Source organism: Tachypleus tridentatus, chromosome 4 (assembly GCF_004210375.1).
Source record: "Tachypleus tridentatus isolate NWPU-2018 chromosome 4, ASM421037v1, whole genome shotgun sequence".
Taxonomy (NCBI): domain Eukaryota; kingdom Metazoa; phylum Arthropoda; class Merostomata; order Xiphosura; family Limulidae; genus Tachypleus; species Tachypleus tridentatus.
Window position 1 is genome coordinate 50,132,704 of NC_134828.1, and position 21,860 is coordinate 50,154,563.

Sequence of the window (21,860 nt, forward strand, 5' to 3'; positions counted from 1 at the left end):
TCGTTTTTTGGTGTTTTCTATGGTTATGTTGTGTTTATTTGATTTGCAGTTTTTGAAAATGTGTGAAGGTGACTTTTTGTGTTCTTTGAATCTGGTTTCCATTTTTCTACTTATTTCTCCAATATAGAGGGCCTGGCATGGCCTAGCGTGTTAAGGCGTGCGCTTCGTAATCTGAGGGTCGCGGTTCGCGCCTGAGTCGCGCCAAACATGCTCGCCCTCCCAGCCGTGGGGGCGTTATAATGTGACGGTCAATCCCACTTTTCGTTGGTAAAAGAGTAGCCCAAGAGTTGGCGGTGGGTGGTGATGACTAGCTGCTTTCCCTCTAGTCTTACACTGCTAAATTAGGGACGGCTAGCACAGATAGCCCTCGAGTAGCTTTGTGCGAAATTCCAAAACAAACAAACAAACAAACAATTCTCCAATATAGAAGTTGTGGCAGTTATCACATTGTATTTTATAAATAATGTTGGTGTAGTGTTTGTCAGTGTAGTTTTTATACAGTATAGACCTTAATTTTTTGCCGTTTTTACTTATATATTTTTCTTTACAAGTGGGTTTTCTCGTCATCACTGATTAAATGCAAGATTACAAGTTTTAAGTAAGAATGGTGTTTCAATTCAAAGCTTTTCTGTGGCTACACATTACTATAATTAGCAATTTATTGTAATGGCAATTTATTGGTAAAGTTTTATTGCTTTAGCTTTAGGAAACTGGAATGAAACTTGATAGACTTTTTCATTTTTAACTGGCTAATATATATGTATTAGCTTTTGTCCTTCCTATCAATAAATGAAGTAGTATTTTGTTTTAAATGCAAACTCATAAGGAGTTGGTGATAAAATGCTTAACTTTTTTATAAAAATAAATCCTTTAAAACTATTGAAAGCCCAGTGTCATTCAATAACTTTCAACTTATTAATTTTTTCTACATACTCTTAGTTTACAATAATATGGTAAACCAATATTTGATGCTACTTCTTGCTAGATTTTATTTATTTTTCTATGGCATCTGCAGAGTGTATTGTGTAATAAATAACCTGCTTTATAGAACTCAAAAGTTAAATATGTTAAGATACATAATGTTCGAACATTACAGTATATTATTCAATTCAAATATTGTTGTGAAATGTGTTGTATGAAAATTTTCAGAACTATATTAAATGTAATCAAGTTTTCATTTAGGTAGCACATTATTATTAGTCAATTGGTAAACAAGATAAAAAGTAAAGGTTTAAAATATTTTTTTACGATAAGTTACAAACAAAAGTTAACATTTTCACCGCATGAAAATGTATTTCAGATAGTTTTTTCACCTCACTGCACAACAAAGAGCTGTTATCTTGTGTCAATGATGTGAAGATTTCTACACATGCCCGAAAACTTCAACGAAGTTCTCACCCCTACAAGTATGAACATGTAATACAATTATCATTATATTGTAGTCCTCCAACAACATGTGAGTGACAAATCTTCCATCTGCAGTAATCCCCATGAGCACTAGCATTTGAACAAAGGCTCACTTTTGATAAGTCAAAACAAATGCACCAGAAGTGGGTAAAAAGTGCAGGAAGTTATACAGAGTGAAGAGTAACTGTCTGAAATATATTTTCAGGTAATTGCAAATGTTAATTTCAGAAATACTTACTTTTCTGCACAACAAAATAACAGAATCCAGCACTAAGAAGACTGTTGAGGGACTATTGCAAATGAGAAAATTACAGATATAAGCTCCTTTCTAAAAACATGATGCCAGTAATGAAAATCCCTTAAAGCGTGTCACCTATGGGGAAGGGGTAGCATAGTATGACATTACTCGGTGTAAGACAGCACCCATTTTAAGCAGGAAATTTTGTATACCCAATATAGGATTTTGACAAAAGCTTTTTACATGATGGTAACAGCCAACATATCACATCCAATGAGCTGAGTGTGTCAAATGGCTGGGATAATAAGTCACTCCATTATGAATTGAAAAAATATAGTTATTTAAGATACCAAATTAATCAGGTCCTGAGAGAAAGTGTCTTAGACCTGCATTACACAGAGAGCACAAGATCCAATCTGTTGGAGTAAGCCCCAGGATTAGTTTGTTACACAGTACTATACTACTTTTTCAGATAACCCCAGCCCTACATCACATCAAGGGATACATCCACTTGGTCAGTGAGATTAAACTAGTCCAACAGGGAAGTCTCGGTATCGACCTTCCCAGCAGCTTGAATCTTACAGCAAGGTTCCTCCACAATTTCACTTGAATAAAACAAAATTGAAGAATTTATGTGTGGGGAGAATTACAGAGAATGACTAAGACCAATCACAAAACATCACATCTGAATAAGATCCAACAGGGAACATGTGAGGGCCTTGAGAATGAAACTAATGTTACAGTTTAGAAAAAGAACTGGACAAGGAGAATGACTGACAAGAATAATCTTGGAGGAGATCAATACAAAACAAAGAAAGAAGAGGTGAATGCTAAAAAAAGAGACAAAAGGTTACTTACAGAGCAACCCTGTAACTGAAGATACTGGAAACGGATAAACCACTCACAGAAATCTAGGTAAAAAAAAAAAAAAAAGTCAGAATCATCCTGGCTCAGAGCATTTACTGCCACAGCTGAAAGGTTTATGAATTGTGACAGAAAAGAAGAATAAACTTCCTAAAAGAAACTTACAAAGGCATTAGTGAGAGCACTGTCACATACAGAAGACAGGGGGTAACATGATAAGCTGAAGTCCATGCCTTTCTATTCTTATGCCTTAAATGTTCCAAATACATGTGTATTGAGGATGTGTTGCCTGTTTATTGGTAAAGAGCTCTAATATAATGATAATTATATTGTAGATTGGTATAATACACATTAATACATGGCAGAGTGTAAACTTCATTCATGACAATGGTATAAAGTAATAACTCTTTGTTTTGCAAAAAGGTGAGTAAAGATTTCCTTATACAGTAAGTCATTCATACAAGATAATATATATGTGTGTATTTATGTTTCATATATATATGTAATGTAAGATGGTAAAAGAAGAGAGAAAACATCCAAGTCTATGAGAGTTATTAATAAATGTAGAACTTGGATAATGTGTATGTGCATTTTACACCACACCTAACTGTCCAGCCTAGTTTGCTTGTCAATCACAGCTGATGCTTATGAATAATGTTAAGGTTAAGCAGAAAACATCACAAAACAAATATTTTCAAATATCCTAAAGGAAACCTAGCCTTGTTTTAGTAAAGGAAACACACACAAAAAATGTATTAAATTAATGTCTTCACATATCTTCCATAATAAAGTAGAGTTTTTCATGGCTATATCTCATCTTAAAGAATTAAGTTCCACTCTTTCTGATGAAACAGAAGTATGGTCAGGAATTAAAGACAGATGAGAAATTTTGACAGAAGCCCTACCAAACTGGAATATAATTATAAAAGCAGCATAATAAACAACCTGAGCAGTCTGATGAGAATCAGAACATCCAAGGAATTAGTTGAATAAGAACAGAAAACTAATCAAGATGCATGAGGTACCTAAGAAAACGACAATAAAAAATATATAACTTTTTTCAGATTTCATTTTTAAAATTTAATATTAGAGCTGAAAATTTAAATTAAGAGCTTATGCAACAAACTCAAAAACATTTATGCAAAAATGTGTTTAACTTTTATTTGATGAAAAGCTATTAATAAATAAAACAAGAGAAGAAATACTTTAAAGAACCTTACATTATGCTTTAAAACAGACATAAACAACTATGTGGCAGTTCTTAACAATTCACATGTAACTAATAATGACTAATGCAGTGAGAGAAAGAATATGAAGTATTATAATATTGAAAACAAGCCTCAGTTATAATACCATCTTAATCAACAACAGAGAAAAGGGAGATACTTAATTTTCAGTAATAATAGTACAGGTTTAGGTACACACACATCTTTCAAGTCACTTCTCTATTCACTGAAACCAAATTTTTAATACATCTGAAACCTAACAGAAAATCTAAACTATGAATGATTTCATATTCACAATTCTATTGTGCAAAACATATTCATGAAATTCAAACTTTTAACTTTATCATACACAAAATATTAATTGAATTATAAAATGTTGTAAATTTTGTTCAAAGGACTTTTAAAAATACCAAAGTATTCCAAAGAAAATAAATCAAGTATTTGTTACCAGTGTTACTGTCAACACTAATTAAAGTCTACTGCAGGCATATATTTACTTAAATCAGCTTGAATGGTGCTCACCAAGTCAGTCACCTACACACAGTTCAGTCTTATGACAAGCATTTTAATAATGTGATAATTTGTGAAAGGTAAATTTAGAAAAAGAAACCAATAGTAAAGCCAAAAGAGAGAGAAAAAATTATGATCATACACCCCAGCAGAACCAGTTTTCTGTTGTAAGAAAGAAGGGTTAACACATTTTTACACTGAAAATATATTTCTGATAGAATCTTAAGTGACCTAACAGGATAACTTTATCCTACTTGTACTACCCTCTATTTGTACAAATTTTCTCTCACCACTGACCTTGATACTCCGACTTGTCATCACATGAAACAGTTACATGATAGCATGCAACAACTCTCCACCAACAGAAGTGTGACAAACTCATAGCACAGCTGACCCCTTCTATGCAGCTTAACTACTTAGCTTTGAGATTGAGCAACAGGAAAAAGAAAATACACTGGAAATGAGAAAGAAGGGTAGGAAGTGTAAGAGTAGATCACAATCTATTGGAAATATATTTTCAGTATAGGAAAATTTTAACTTCCAACATAGTATCTTATCTCCACTCACTGAATGTGTAGAATCCCAGATTAACCTGATGGAGGAGCCAGTGCAACTACCCAGACAAGCTACCTTCAGAAAGTGCCCAGAAGGAAGCCCATGATGTGTGTGAGTATATACAAAATATATAAGACACACCTCCATGGAGACTTCATCATTTCCAAGCCAGGTATGTGCCTCAATCATGAAGGTGTTGCAATAATTGTAGAAACATAGGATCCAAAAATAATTAAAGAATTTCTGGTATTGAGCAACTAGGTCATGGCTAACAATACCTACATAATCATGTGTGCACATCTAAAACAACCAACATCCAGTTCAAGACTAACCTACTGAGAACACAGCAAGCCAAACACCTGAAGGTCAAGGGACAACTCTGTGAGGATTAATCTTGTTAGAGCACAATAAATGAACCACAACCAAATTCAGGGCACCAAGTATATGTTATGCCAATTAGTGAATATGATAACTCTTCTCCAAAAACAAGGAGCAAGGAGTCCAATGTATGGAAACAAAGAGGCCTTGATCGAGTGCTCTTTTATCAAGTGAAAAATAAGAACAATTGAATTGTCAAAATGAACACAATTGACCTGTTCTAGGAATATGGAAGGAAGTGAACCAAAGCCCAATGGACAGTGTGAAATTCCATAAGATTGATATGCAAATATGACTTTTCAACAGCTCAAAAGCTCCTTTGTGTTCCAGATACACACCTCAACTCAAATACGAGCATTTATGGAAAGGTGCACCCCAGACAAGAAGAAGGAAGAGGAGCATCCACTGCAGAGTTGTCTCTGTCCAACCACCAGGCAAAGTCCACATGAAGGGATGGTTGGAGATGGATAAGTGTATGCAAGAGGTTCCACTGATCTACAAAAGCCCACTAATATAGTTACATGCTGGTTTGACGAAGGAGAAATAGGGCTTTCAAAGATGCCCACATCCCCTAAAGAGATATAAGCTCTCAAGCAAATGGAAAAGGGGTAAATGGTCCAAGCCAGAATTACCACAGATTGCAGGTACAGACCAGAAAGGTGGGTCTGGCTGAGGTGGGAATATGAAATGAACAAGCTATTTAGAAGGAGAGATAGGAAGGGCTCCTCTACTTTGATCAGCCGACCTACCTATGTAGCCTCTTGAAAAAAGTGTGATTGGAAGAGTTGTCATGTAAATGAGCTAGAAACTGCCAGCTGTCCACATAATGGTGGAAATGAAGGCCCCCAGAACCAGAATGGAGAATATGAGCAAAAGTCTTGGTAACCCAACAAAAATATAGAGAGCTGAAACTAGCTTGAAGAAGTTTCCATAATTGGTACACACAACCATGGTGTACAAAATGAAAGAAAAATTAGGATGTTTGGAAGGTAACATCTAAGACATCTATATTCATCATCCAAAGACTAGGAGTGAAAATCCATTGAAAAGATAGGCAAGACTCCATGGTGAATGAAGGAAGATCTAAGAAGTGGTGCAAAAAAAAAAAAAATCAATGATGGGTACCAGTCCCAATTGTTCCTGGAGATTATGAACAAATGGGAATAGATACCTGGCTAGAAAAAACTGACTGATGAAGAGTATCCAGAACTACCTTGGTAAAATGGAAATGGAATCCCAAGGAGTGGAGAAGAATAAGTAAAAAGAGGGAACTGAAATGAAGAACAAGCCCTTTAAAAAGAACTGGTCTAATACAAGGGTCTATGGTGGAAGACTTCCAAATTCTGACAAATTGCAAAAGCCAAGCTCCCACTGGACCCAACACACTGTCATTATGATCACCAAAAACACTGAAGCCATTAATGAATAAACCAATAGTGACCCTCAGAGACTTATTAAGCACAAAATGGTAAAGGAGACAGGTGGTGAGACATGGGTACAGGTACAGAATGAGGTAGGTAGAGACAAATTGAGAGCTAACTAGTCAGGAAAACCCCAAAACCATTTTATTAAGTGCAAGTCAGGAAAAGTTTGGCATGACAGGGATTCAAGCCTGTGACCCACTGATTATGAGTCAAATGCCTTAACTTACCTTAATAGGTCATATACAAATCAGATAATGGGTTATCTCTGCTGTGTCTACCATGAGTATGGAAACATGGTTATTACTGTTATAAGTCTGCATAGTTACCTCTGAGCCACTGCAAGAGTGAAAAAAAGGTCAAAGAACACGCTTACATTTTGTTAAAATATACTAATTTTTATTTAGTCATTATGATACTTAATTTTCAATTTGCCATGTTAAAACTTAAATCAAGCTTTTAGCTTACGTAATTGTAACATGAATAATTGTTAGCTCTTATTTATAATTATATATTAAATATAATCGATAATTGGTGGTGTTAAATTATGCAGATTTGCAGTATTCATGTGTCTTTTCTTAGATTAATGTACTCTATTATTATTTATGGGCCCAGTGGTACAGCAGCATGTGTGTGGACTTACAGTGAATATGGGTTTCAATAGTTGTGGTGGACAGATAACATTATGCTGCTTTGTGTTTAACTTCAAAAAAGCTATTATTAAACCACAGCAGGTTGAATTTTAAAAACATCTGAGAAAGAAAACATTATTTTATTTTTGGTGCATGAAAATATAGCTCTTGTTTGATATATGTATTCTTAATATTATTGGTTGATGTTGGAATGTAGTTCCAGGAGCAAAAAAATGCTTGCATGGTCTTACACTATTGTAGTATTTGAATATACCATGTGTTTCTGACATTTTATAGTATGCAAAGTTTATTCTAAATATATGCAAGTTTCATATAATACTTGGGCAAAAAAATGCAGTTTTTATCTAAAGTGAATAATCCTGGAAACACCCAGCAATGCATTTTTTACCTTTTTGCTTTTTTCCCCAGAAAACGTTTGAAGGATCACCTTGTATGTCACTAACGTTTTTCCATTTTTTAGCTGTGGATGTCAAATTTTCTAATTATGTTGACATTCTTTAGAATATCTCCACACAAAACAAAAAGGAGCTGTTAAAGGTAATTAATACAATTTGAGTGTGAAATCAAAACTTACTACTTCCTTTTTAGGTAATGGAGAAATAAATAAGTTTGACTACCTCTTGCTATGGTTCAATTGTTTTTTTTTTCCCTTCTGTCAGTTATGTTATTTTCCCAAGTTGGCCCACCAGAATGTACATATTGATGCATTTTTAGCAGATATGCACTGTATTTTAACCTTCACAGACTCTTAAGCTGTTTTAATTTTTTTTATAAGTGTGTTCTGTTTATTGTTGAAATTTATCGCCAACAAATCACAGACACCGACTGTAAAGAACCCCAGCCCTAATAAAACCTAACAACAAGACTTTGAAACATATTTGGGTGTAGTTGAATAGCCGGATATGTTTGATAGTTTGGATTGTGCCATTTTGCTTGTTGAATTGATGCAAAATAAAACAAAACAACAGAGATAACCAAAAACTTTCTAAACTACAAGATTTGCTGCGAGTATAAACTTTTGTAGTTTAACTGTTTGCATTTGCCTAGCGGTCAGGATGTTATAAACGTATTTGACTTGATATTTCGGGACTTCGTCTGAGCGAGTTCTGCCTTTTCCGTGATGACGAGAAAACTCACTTGTAGCGAAAATTATATATGTAAAAAAAATGGATAGTATAAAAAAAGCACCATGTAGAGGAGCGAACGACTCTTTAATTTTTATCCAATAAATCTTTTTACAACTGATATCTTTGGACTCACATTATTATTTTAGCCTAGTTCATAAAAGTTCTTCAGTAATAAGTCATAAAGTTCTGTAGGCATTTTAAAAAGGTTTTTCCTATTCAGTCTTAATATTACTGTACATCTTTGATGTCAGTTCTAATAATTTAAAAGTAATTGACATCATTCACAGATTTCTGACTGGCCCGGCATGGTCAAGCGTGTTAAGGCGTGCGACTCCTAATGTGACGGTGAATCCCACTATTCGTTGATAAAGAGTAGCCCAAGAGTTGGCGGTGGGTGGTGATGACCAGTTGACTTTCTTCCAGTCTTACACTGCTAGATTAGGGGTGGCTCACAGATAGCCCTGAGTAGCTTTGTGCGAAATTCAAAACAAACATTTCTGACATTTTATCTTTACTTAAAGTAGTCCATTTTAGATACATTTCTTCTGGTAATTAGCACATATCATTTAATTTTACACAGTTTATCGAATAAAGTTTTGTGTAATGGAATTAAATTTTCTAGGTTCTCCATTGGTACCTCTTTCTTGATTCCAAGCAAGGTTGGGTGTTTCTATTGAAGAAGAATTTTTACTACTTCACCAATCTTCAATTTATTGCACTAGGGCTAGCCATCTTACTTGCTGCTAAAACAGTACTTGATGATGGGTATTATTCATAAGAGGCACCTGTTTCTGGTACTTAGAAGTTTTCCTCACGATATGGAGAGGCTCTCTACTGTTCTATCAATATCTATTTCATTAAAGAGGGCTTAGTGTGGAGTCATTTTAGTGTCTACTGATTGACTGATAGATAACGGGCTTTGAACTTTTTTTGCGGATATTGGAGTTGAATTAGTAAAATGTTATGGTTTTACGTTTCACTCTCTCTATCTTTCTGTTATTTTGTTCACTTAACTTTATCAATATATATTAATTTTCACCAAAATATATACATTTGTATATGTGTTTAACTATACTGTAATGACGAAATCTCAAGATGAATTGCGTTTAGGATATTATTTGCATGAAATGTCATAAGCAGGATAACGATAACAGTATTACCAGGGAATAAAATAAAATGTCGACAATATTCACTACATTGTTTTAATTTTGCTAAATCTATCAATAATCAAATATTTTACTTTTATGTGTTTTGTTTACTGAATATTGCATTCTACTGATTTCATTTTTAATCTCTGGTTATTCTCTTAGTTTTTAAAAATCTTTTTCATATTCGTAGTAATTAGTTGCAAATACTGATATTTTGAAACTTAGTCACACGATGACTGTTTTTTTTTGTATATAAGCTAAAGTGTGTTTGGTGATGTTTGTCGGGTGTTTTATTTTTGTCTTTTCAAAATATATAATATTATTGCTATTGGGAGATGATACTGAAATGATCTCACAACATTAAACTTAAAGCAAGAGAATTCTTTTTATATCCATTAGAGTGGTGCGGCAGCGATACTGTTATACAATCAGTGCATGTCAGAACAGTGGTCAAGATTGAAATTATTTATCCAGTGAGTTCTGCATAATATCAGTAGTATTAATAATAGTATCAATTATTGTGTAATAATAACATTATTATTTAATAGTGATAGTACAGCATAATTAGTACTCTATTGTTAAACTTACGGTGCTATCGTTTAGCATTTTATAGTTTTACTCGCTTGTTATTAGGATGTAAAATGTTAAGTGGGTGCATTTACTGTATATAAGGATGTATTGTTAATCACTTATTTTCTGTTTTGAATTATTAGTATCACAGTATGGTAAATATATTGCAGACTGTTGGTTTAAGTACTTTAGTACAACGAATCCCCTGAAAATTATCATTTCTAACAGTTTCACAAATGTTGGTGGGTTATATTGGTTGAGGCTGTCATTAGCATAGTCACTGTGCATGTCTGTGTAAAAATTAGTATTTGTATGATCACCATGCAAGTTTGTTTGAAGGTTACTTTTGGTGTGGATTTTTTCAAGCAAAATAGAATTTTTCTATATTTTCACTATTCATATTACACTTGTAAAGCAAAACTTTGTGATTCATTAATTATCTATTATACAGATGGTGTCCAAGTTCCAAAATCAAAAGTATTTTTATACTTTATAACATGTTTTGAAAGTTTTTATCATTAAAGTTATCTTGTTATTTGCCAGTTGTATTTTAACACTAACAGGCTCCTCACAAGCCAGTGGGGGACATTTTTGTAGAAAAAACAACAAAAACTACCAAATTCTGGATTTTTAAACTGAAATTTTTTCGACCTTTATATTAGCTACAAAGAAGGCATTTTCTGCACTCTTTTAGCATTGTGGCTGCAAAAAGTGATTTGAAGTGGTATGGTGACTGTAACTTGTTAGAGCATGACAAAATAAGAAGTATCAAAGCCTTCAAATGACATGCAGAGGTATTCAAGAACCATTAAGAACCACCTTGGTGGGTATTGTGAAACAAGATGAGTACAATGTCATGCCTGCAGCTGCTTATAAATTTCTCTGTTTACTCATCCTAACTGCTCACTATCATGATGCTTCAACCTTCCTTACTGAATCATAGGTGAAATTGTTCATATATCAGTTAAAAGCTAAACTTAAAAAGGTGATAGTAGAAACATAAAAGGGTGACAGTTGCTTAAAAGAAGCATGCCCTTAAGTTGACTGAAAAAAAGGTATCTCCAAAATCACCATCTTTGGGAGTTTTGTAATTGAATTTACTTTTAATATTCAACAAACTGTAATGTAAAGATAACCTTTGACTCCTGAGAGATGCTTTAATATCAGCTTATTTTATTCTGTCCTGTTAAGGAAATATAATCTATTTTAGGACTTGCCATTATTATTACTTTATTACAAGGTATACTAAATTATTATTTATTAATGAGAAACTCTTTGAAAAGCTTGAGTTGTGGAATTTTTCCATTTGAACAGAGTGTAAAGTTGTCTTTCTTATTACTGTGAGACAAGAAGATGGACAAAACCAGGTCAGTTAATGAAGCAACAAAATCTGTGTTTATGAAATGTCTTGTTATCACTATATATGAAACACAGTTTCCTTTTTTTTTTTTTACTATACTGTTTTCAAATCAGAAAAGAAACTTACTAAACTGAGCACTTTATAAATGTTAATATTTTTTATTCACGGGTAAATGTACACTAAAGACCAAAAAGTCTACCATGCAGAAGATTCACAGAACTTTTACGAGCCAGTTGTGACATCTGCTAATACACGTGTACATAATTATAACATGCTTTCTAAATACCACAGCCAACAAAACTGATTAAATATGTCAGTAGTTTTCTAGGTTCTTGGAACTCCAGAAGAAAAATAATCTCTGTCTAAATACTGAAAACTTTTAAACTGCATGAATATTTTAGTGGTATTTTTACTACTTAAACAATATCAGCTGTTCTTTTCCATAATTCTCATTGTAAATTCTAGAGAAGGAATTAGTCTCGATTACAAATATTTTAATGACCATTTGGCATCCATAGGTATCTTGTCACTGAGGTGTTAACATTGCTATAATTTTTAGATAACTTTGGTAAACATGAGCATTGGTTAAAATTGGAGTGATTACACATCCATGACTACATGATCTTGTATATTTTGGATACTGTATTTATATACCATTCAAGTGTGTATGGTATTTGCATTTTTGTAATTTAAGTTATTATTACTGTTACTTGGTCCATCAGCATTCGATCACTTAAGCCTAATTTTTATTCACTGAAGTATTTTTGGTCAAAGCTTGCTTTGCCACCTTTATTCAGAGATTTGAAAGTGCATTTCAGTAATCTTTGCAAATGTTGTTATAATTCCACTTTCATGTAGTACATGCTGAATATTTACATACTGCTTAGTGATTGTTTAAGGATCTATGTCATTAGTGAAGTACAGGGTGTTCGGAAAGTCACTGTGCAGTTTTGTAATCATATGTCTATTCAGTCTATTTCTAGCCAGCAACTGATAGCAGTGTTTAGAAACAAAATAAGAAGGATCCAAGCCTGTATTGATGCCAACGGGGGTCACTTTCAACGTTGTTTATAATTGTAATTCATATTTACCTCTTGTATTCTATATTGAAACATGTCTGTTAATAAATATATAAGTGCACAGTGACCTTCCAAACACCCTGTATTTTAAAATTTTGCTCAGAGGGAAGATTATTGCTTTATTTTTAAATGTACAAAATTTAATGACTTATGTTTGCAAATTAAGTGCAAAAGTTAAGCACTTATTAAATTGGGTTAACAACACTATTCACTAGATGAATGTTCTCAGTTGGTCTTGATTGTTGTTGTCCTTGTTTATACTGAATGAAAAATAGGGTCTTTTACTTTAGATCAGAATTGTGTAATGCTATATCTGTGGATATTTTTACTCTCATCTCATAACTGAGTGTAAAATAGTAGAAAAGCTTTCTTATATTTTACATTATATTACCTTGACACATGGACTTGTAGATTTTTCTTTCAAGTCGTAGGATTTTTATCAGTAAAACAAATTCCATAAAATTCTGTTCAACAGTATATTTCAAGAAGCTAACTAATTACAAGTAATACTCATAACAGAAAATCTAACTTTAGTGTAGATAACTGAAAAGAAATCTAACTCTTTAAAGAGACAATCTATTATTCAGAAGTAAACAAATGCTTTACAAGTACAACAGAACAAGCTTAACATAAATTTTCAAGTAAATTTGCACAGTGACTATGCTGATAGTCATTTGACATAAATGTGCAGTGATCGTGACAGTAGCTACCCATGTTTATATGTAACACAGTGAAATGAATATTATATATAATACTTGTTTAAACTCTTTATTACATGTTTTTCATACATGTCTTTTTTTTTTTCCAAAACTATATTGAATTAGAATATTAAATGTTTATTTTCTTTGCCAAAATTCAATTTCAGTGTCATTATTTGTAGGTTAAACATTAGATCTTGTGATCTAGTATTTGTTTTTTAGTAACACAGGATCACTAAAATTGTCCTGTGATTAATTTCATCATTATTATTTTTAACATTTAAAAATGTTTTCACTTTCTAAAGCCAGGTTATCCTTTGTGTTAATTTATATTGTCTCTCACTCACACTAATGGAATTATCAAAATTTTATTACACATTTCATATAGAGGGAAATTCTCTTAATAGCACGACTTAAGGAAGGGATCTTAGCTCTTGGTAAGTCACTCAAGCCATCAAGACTGTTTGTTGCTAGTAGCAAAGCTTAAAGAATTTCATGGTGTATCAATGGAAATAAATATCACAAATCAAAATAGGTATCATCTCTCTTGAGAAAAGAGTAGTAAGAGGTAATCTTAATGAAGTTTACATGATTATCTCAGGGAATCAATATGATAAAGCATTTTAGTTTTTTGTGCTATATTCTGAAAACAATAGGACAAAAATACAAGATTTGGAAAAACATTTAGGTTCTAGTTTTCTTTTTTTTGTCTAGGACTATGGAGGACTGAAGTAAATGTCTTGAATGCCTATCTCCACATTCATACTTCTCATCAGTTTAGGTGTAATCTTAGGTTTGTCCACTACATGGTTCTATATCAGTTTCATGCCTGGTTTTTTTGGGGTTGTTTCAACATTATGTAAATTTCAGTGGGTGGTTATGACTTTTGCCTGTGTTCTCCATGCTCTAAGGTTATGTTTCCACCACTACATGGATGACTGGTTCATTTTTCCCACAATTTTTGATTACACATTCTTTAACTGAAAAAACCTTGGGGCAAATCTGTCCATTTTTTATTCATAAGGGTTTAGAAGGGCTTGCTGGCTGACCTAAATTGGTAAATAAATTATAGTCTGGGGACATTTTAGTGGAAACAGGTTCATCACAACATTCCAAACTCCTCTTGAAGTAGAAGGCCATTGGGGATATACCCATTGACATTACTCCTTATTCTACTTTGAATTTGTTACAGTTGAAGTATAGTTTAGAGGGATTTAAAGACCATTCCAGAGTCAGAGATTCTCACAGGTTTCACCAGCCAAGGTGTTACAGCCATGAGCCGAATTTTTACTTGTAGGGACAGGATTATGAAGCCAACAAATGTTCTAATATTAACATTTACAACATTGTGTCCTCCTACCACAATCAAGGCAGGATAACTGCATTGCAAGGTACAGCCTTATATTCCTAACCCTGTTAGCTGTTTTCATTGTCAATGATTTGGTCACTCGAAAACATCTTGCTGTGGTTTCTTAACTTGTGCCCATTATGCTGGTAAAGACCATGATGCTTTTGAATGCCAACTGGAACTGCATTGTGTTAACTATAATGGTCCATATCCTTCCGATTTTGCTTCTTGCCCTAAATGGGTGGAAGAGAAAGAAGTACAATGTTTCAAGACAGTTTATAATATTACTTGTCAAGAAGTTCAGAAATTACTATTCTCAGTTCCATTTCAGACTTATGCTGCTGTAATCCATTCCACTACTACAGTGGGAGTCCAGACAGACCTTTCCATGCCTCCTACAGAATCCTTAACAGTGCATCTTAATGTAGTACCCTGCAAAATCGAAAAAGTTAATGAATCAGTATCTATTTCCTGTATGTGGAGAGGCGACCTCCCAGGGAAGGTTCTGTTCTTTCATTGTATCTCCATTGGGATCTAAACATCCACCCACATGTTTGCTGTGCATGGCAACCTGTAAAGGAGAGGGGAGGATCCTGGTGGTTGAGGGGTCCAACCCTAACACACCACTTTGGCCTACAATTCCTGTAGACGGGTGGACTTGGAGTGGCCCCTTTGGGTCAATCAGCTGGTCCAGTTGGGCTGGGGTCAACCAAGTATCAATGTTGGATATTCTCAACAGGTGTTGTGGACATTGTATCTGATGCTGGTGTTTGGGTATAGTGCTCACAAAACCCTGGCAATGCTGTAGTGTCCTTCTTTGACATTGTAGTGCATTCCCTCGTAGGGCTCTATGGTGGGTGGGGTTAGTGGGCACTGAAATTTCCCATTCTTTATTATGGATACTCCAATTAAAAATCTTAATAAAATAGTGAAAAACAGTCTATAGGTAAATGACCATATCTTGAAGATTCTGAACAGCAATCTTCATCATTTGTATCACCTGTTGTACTTCATTTTCTTATATTGCATTCACTTTTAGACAAACCTTTAGGGCAAATGTCCCTCTTTTTCATTGAAAAGTGCCTAGAGGGACTTGCTGGCTCTCCAAAGTCAGTAAAGAAGCTTCGATCTGGTGACATATTGGTGGAAACGTCCACATCTCAACACAGTGAACTACTCTTGCATTCAAAGGCAATTTGGTATATACCTATTGAGGTTACACTTCATACTACTTTAAATTCATCACGAGGAGTTATTGTTGAGAGGGATTTGAAGAACATCCCAGAGTCAGAGATTCTTGCTGGTTTCTTCACCCAAGGAGTTTCTGCAGTGAGGCGTATATCCACTCGCAAAGATGGAATTATGATATTGACCAATGTCTTCATTCTCAGATTTATGTCATCACGTCTGCCTGCCACCATCAAGGTAGGTTATCTTAAATGCAGAGTATGGCTGTACATTCCAAACCCTCTCCAATGTTTCCAGTGTCTGCAGTTTGGTCATTCAAAGATGTCATGTCGTGATTTCTATTGTGTGCTCGTGGTGGTGGCAAGGATCATTATGCCTATGAGTGTGAAATGGACTCTCACTGCATCAATTGCAATGGCTCTCACCCATCCTACTTTTGTTCTTACCCTAAATGGTTGGAAGAAAAACAGGTGCAGCATTTGAAAACGATTCATTACATTACTTATCCTGAGGCTCAGAAATTGATGTCCACCACCTCATCTTGGGCATATGCTGCTGGATTTCATTCCACAACTACAGTGGAAGTGCAGACAGATCTCTCTGTGCCTCCAAAAGAATCATTCTCCAAACAAATGTAAAGTCTTTTGACCTCCCTGGTTAAAAAAGTTGATGAATCAACTTCAACACCTATCTCTGTTCATTGCGTATATTCCAACAAACCCCAAGATCTTTGGTTCCAGGAACAGGCATTTTTTCGGATACATCTTCTTCTCCCACCCCAAGATATAAAACAATCATTCGTTCGCATTCTCAGTCACAGGAATTTCCTTCCAACAGCAAAGACCTGCCCAATTGAGCCTGGGCAGGATCCATGGAGGTTGATAGAAAAAAGACATGGTCATAAACAGAAAAGTTCTCAACCCTGATACAATGGAACTGTCGAGGTTTACATTCTAATTTAGATAACATTAAAATGCTGATTGCTTCCTACCATCCTGTGTGTCTTTCCTTACAGGAAACATTTCCGAAACCTGCCAATACAGTCGGCAGTTTTTTTTGTACAGAAATGACAGGCTGTGGGGTTGATGAGTGCATGGAAGGGTGGCACTATTGGTTGATCAGCATGTGCTCACCCTGTCTTTGCCACTCGACAAAACCTTGGAGGCCGTAGCCATCTGTGTTTCCATGGGTCATACCATCACCCGTCTGTTCTCTCTACCTGTTGCCTGGGGAGACATATGATCAATCAGACCTTGATGCTTTCATTGAACAGTTGCCATCTCCCTTTTTCATCCTGGGGGACTTTAATGGACATTGTCCCCTCTGGGGAAGTGCTGATATTATAGGAGAGGTCGTTCTGTAGAGTGTATGCTCTCTGATCACAACCTTTTTCTTTTCTATACTGGTTCTTCTACTTATTTCCATGCATCTAGTCAGTCTTTTACTGCTATTGATCTCACAGTTTGCTCCTCTTCATTATTTTCCCATTTTTCATAGAGGGTTGACAATAATGTATGAGGCAGTGATCATTTTCCTATAATTTTGAGAGAGACTGGCAGTGGTCGATGTCCCTTGACCTGTGTGGATCAGGCAAAGTAGCCCTCTTTCACTGCTCTCGTGGAACTTGATCCTGTCATCATCTGTAAGCCATCAATAGATGACTGTGTAGCAGCAGTAACTGACTATTTTATACAAGCAGCTGCTCAATGTATTCCTAAGACCTCAACACGTTTTCCACTATATCATTTACCCATGGTGGAATCCTGCCTGCCACATGGCATGGAAAGCTCAAAAACGGGCATGGGATATTTTCCATATATATATCCCACACTCTCAAACCCCAATACTTCACAATGGCCCCTGCACATGCCAGGTGGGTAAGATGTCAAAGCCAGAAGGAACCTTGGATTCAGTTCACAACCAGCATATCTCTAACCACCAGTTCCAAAGTCATATAGGACAAGATTCGGAAGGTCAGTGGGCAATATAATTCTGTCCCCCTCTCAGTCTTGCTCTCTGATGGACAGGAAGTAGCTGATACCCAGAGCATCACTGATACTCTAGGTGAAAGCTTTTGCCAGGTAACTAGCACTTGTGCTTCTTCTTTCACCTTCTTAGCTATCAAGAGTCAGGCAGAGCAGTCACCTATTTCCTTTTGAGGGTATTGTCTCTATGACTTTAATCGTCCCTTTACACTGGTAGAACTCAAACTGCCCTTTCATTGGTCTGACAGTACATTGGTTGGACCTGACGATGCACACTATGACATGCTGTGCCAACTATCTGCTTCTCTTACTATTCTTTTGATTCTTTTTAACCAGATGTGGCATGAGAATGTTTTTCTTGATGCCTGGCATCAAGCTATTGTCCTATCTTTCTTTAAGCCTAGAAAGGATCCAAGATTCCTTCAAACTATCATCCAATTGCTTTGAGCTGTCTCAAAAAGACCTTAGAGAGGATGGTTAATGCTCATCTTGTTTGGTTCCTCAAATCAAACAACCTTCTTTCTCAAACTCAGTGTGGGTTATGATGATAGCGCTCCACCATGGACCACCAGATTCAACTTGAAATGTCAATCAGAGAAGCCTTTCTCAAATGACAACATCTTGTATCAATATTCTTTGACATTGAAAAGGCATATAATACAACATGGAGGTATGGCTTTTTGTGAGACTTCCATATATATGGATTATATGGCCATTTGCCCATTTTTATTAATTTTTTAATGGACATGAGATTTCAAGTTTGTGTGGGTTTGGCACTTTCCCATTCGTTTTTACAGGAACTGGGAGTCCCTCAGGGCTGTGTTCTGAGTGTCACACTTTTCAATATAACAATTAATGCCATCACTGAAAAACTCCCTCTCACTTTTGGAAACGGGCTTTATGTTGACGACTTCCACATCTCGTGTCAGTGATTGAAAATGAGATATATTGAATGGCAGCTACAGACTGCCTTCAAATGTTTACTGAAGTGGACCACAGCAAAAGGCTTTAACTTCTCTCTCTCTAAAACTGTTTGCATGCACTTTTGCTGCCAACAGGGTATTCACCCTGATCCTGAACTCCGTATTGGTGAAGTTGTGCTGCCTCTGTTTCCTGAGACAAAGTTCTTGGAGCTTATCTTTGACTGTAAGCTGACCTTTATATCACACATCAAGCAGCCATGGGTCAAATGTACAAGAGGATTGAACATCCTCTGTGTCCTCTCTTCCACCACTTGCGGGGTGGATCGACGTTCTATGCTAAAGATATATTATACTTTTATTCGATTGAAACATGACTATGGATCACTGGTTTCTGACTCTTCCAGACCATTGGCCTTAAAGATGCTAGACCCTATTCATCATCAAGGACTTCGGCTCTGCACTGGGGCTTTCCTCACTTCCCCAGTTTAGAGCCTATACATAGAGTCTCATAAATCTTCTTTGCACCTCTGCTGTTTGCAACTGTTTTTACTATGTGCTTCAAAACTTTTTCTTTACCAAAGCATCCCACCTGGGATTGTGTTTTCCTTCCCCGGTGGGCCATACTTTTCCAGAAGAGATGGTCTACCATTGCTCCTTTTGGCCTTCGTATCCACGTGCAGTAGGATCAATTGGGTTTGGGATATATATATGTAAAAACGGCTCGTTTGGGTTGAGGAAATTTTTTTACGTAGAGGAGCAAACAATGTTTCGACCTTCTTCGGCCGTCATCAGGTTCACAAAGAAAGAAAGATGTAACCGGAAGCTGACCACATGTTTGAATGGAGTTGTGTAACTGAGTGGCGAAATGAAGAGGGCATGCTTAGATGTTTGAATATATAATTTTTTATTATTTATTTTATTATTTATTATATTATTTTCAATATAGGTATAAAGGTGTTCCCTTGTATTAGTTTATTTTGGGCTTGAGTTGTATAAGTAAGGCTTCTTTAATTTTGCATTTGTTTATGTTTGTTTCTTTATTTAGTATTTGAGTATTTTCTATGATTATGTTGTGTTTATTTGACTTGCAGTGTTCGAAAACGTGTGAAGGTGACTTTTTATGTTCTTTGAATCTGGTTTCCATTTTTCTGCTTGTTTCTCCAATATAGAAGTCGTGGCAGTTATCACATTGTATTTTAGAAATAATGTTGGTGTGGTGTTTGTCAGTGTAGTTTTTACATAGTATAGACCTCAGTTTTGTGCCTGGTTTTTGAATAAATTTGGTATTAACTGGAATGTCATATTTTGTTACTAATTTTTGCCAAATGTTGATTATTTTTCTTCTGATGTTGGGAATATATGGTATGCAGCAGTATATGGTTTCGTGATTTTTTGATTCATGATACATATTTACTTTTGTTTGTTGATTTTGCTTTCTGTCTAGGTGTGTATGTATAATGTTTTCTACGGTTTGTGGAGGAAACTTGATGTTGATGAAGTATTGTATTTTGTATAATTCTTCATTAATTTTATCTGGTGAGCACAGTTTTATGGCTGTGTTTATTTGGTTTCGTAGTATGTTGAGTTTTTATTTTGTTTCATGTGCTGAGTTCCAAGGAATGTATGTATTGTCCAGTATGGGTGATTTTTCGGTGGATTTCTGTTTTAAATTGTGTATCGGTTCTTGTAATTTTGAGGTTAAGAAATGATATTTGATTGCTTTCTTCTTGTTCACATGTGAAGTTGATGTTGGGATGTATAGCATTAATGTGATTGAAAAAATTAAGTGTGTTCTGTAGATGTGAATCCTGCGATCGTGTCATCTACATATCTGTACCAGTATAGTGGTGGATGTAATGCTGTGTTAATTGCATGTGTTTCAACTTGTGTCATTAAAATATTGGCTAGAACTGGTGATACGGGGTTGCCCATGCTTAGGCCATTTGTTTGTATATAGTTGTGGTTGTTGAACATGAAGTTTGTCTTCATTGTGGTGGATTCTATGAGGGTTTCTAATTGGTTGCTGGGAATGTCTATAGATGAGTTACGGTCTCAGATATAGAGTTCTAAGGCTTCAACAATTACAATCTGTAAAGAGGGATATAACATTGAAACTGGCCATTAAGGCTTTATGATTAAGTTGATTAAGATTTGATTTGAAATTAAAAGAGTCTTTGATTGAATGAGCTGGCTGATGTAACATATTTGGAGAATGCCCATGCTATGTATTTACCAAGATTGTAATTACACGATTCATATGTGGACATTATTGGTCATAATGGACAATTTGATTTGAGGTTTGGGGATGCCGTGTATTTCTCAACCCAAACGAGCCGTTTTTACGTATATATTTTCCTACAAGTGGGTTTTCTTGACATCACTGGGTTTGAGATAACATTGCTGTATTCACTGATCAGCCCATCCCACCATGGCTTCTTGAAGTCCCCATTTGAGACCTGTCTTTAAGTCATCTGAGAAAAGTAGACACTTCTGATTGGAAATACTGTATGCTATTCGCTGAACATCTTTCAAACCATCCTTCCATTCCTATTTATACAGATGGTACAAAATGAGGTTACTTGTGTGGGCTCTGCCATGGTTTGTTGTGGTTTGATGGTTGTGTGCAGAATCCCCTTTACAGCTTCTGTGTTCACTGCTGAACTGTATGCCATTTCTTTTCCCTTGGGTTACATAGAAGCTAAGCAGTACTCTAAATGCACTATTTATCCTGACTTGCTTAGTTCTCTACTGGCCCTGGAATCACTTTACCTTGGTTCACACCCAGTTCTCACTGATATTCAAAACCGACTGTCCCAATTCTCATTAACATCTACTTTTATCCATTTTTTCTGGGTACTGGGCCACATTGGTATTCTCTGGAAGGAGCCTGCCGACACCACAGCTAAGTCTATTTGTTCTGGTACTATCACTGCTGTGCCTGTCCTATACATGGACTATGGTCCTGTATTCAAGGCTCGCCTCCGTGCCAGCTGGCAGTGAACTTCGAGTGACCAATGTGAAAACAAACTTTTCCAAATAAATCCCTATATTGGACTTTGACCATCTTTCATCCGTAAGGATCAGATAGAAGAAGTTGTTCTAACTAGACTACGCATTGGTCACAGTTTTTTAACCCATCGTATTCTTTTATCTGGAACTGATGCACAAGTGTGTAGTTTGTG

The 21,860-nt window shown here is 35.4% G+C and overlaps 1 protein-coding gene across 12 annotated transcripts in view; it reads left to right on the plus strand.

Annotated features, from left to right (window-relative positions):
• The first annotated feature begins 9,125 nt into the window (after nt 1-9,125).
• Snup (snurportin-1) overlaps nt 9,126-21,860 on the plus strand; it is a 78,371-nt gene continuing 65,636 nt past the window's right edge. For 6 of the 12 annotated variants that reach the window (XR_013027540.1, XR_013027541.1, XR_013027544.1 and 3 more), the window contains exons 1-2: nt 9,126-9,173; nt 9,927-10,000. Coding sequence is in view for 3 of the 12 variants with exons in the window: in XM_076498425.1 (XP_076354540.1) it covers nt 9,138-9,173; nt 9,927-10,000 (110 nt within the window). In the remaining 9 variants the exon portion in view is untranslated. Of the gene's footprint in view, nt 9,174-9,313; nt 9,333-9,720; nt 10,001-11,411; nt 11,465-21,860 lie in introns of those variants that run through there. The other 6 variants (XR_013027548.1, XR_013027547.1, XR_013027543.1 and 3 more) reach the window with 5 other exon arrangements.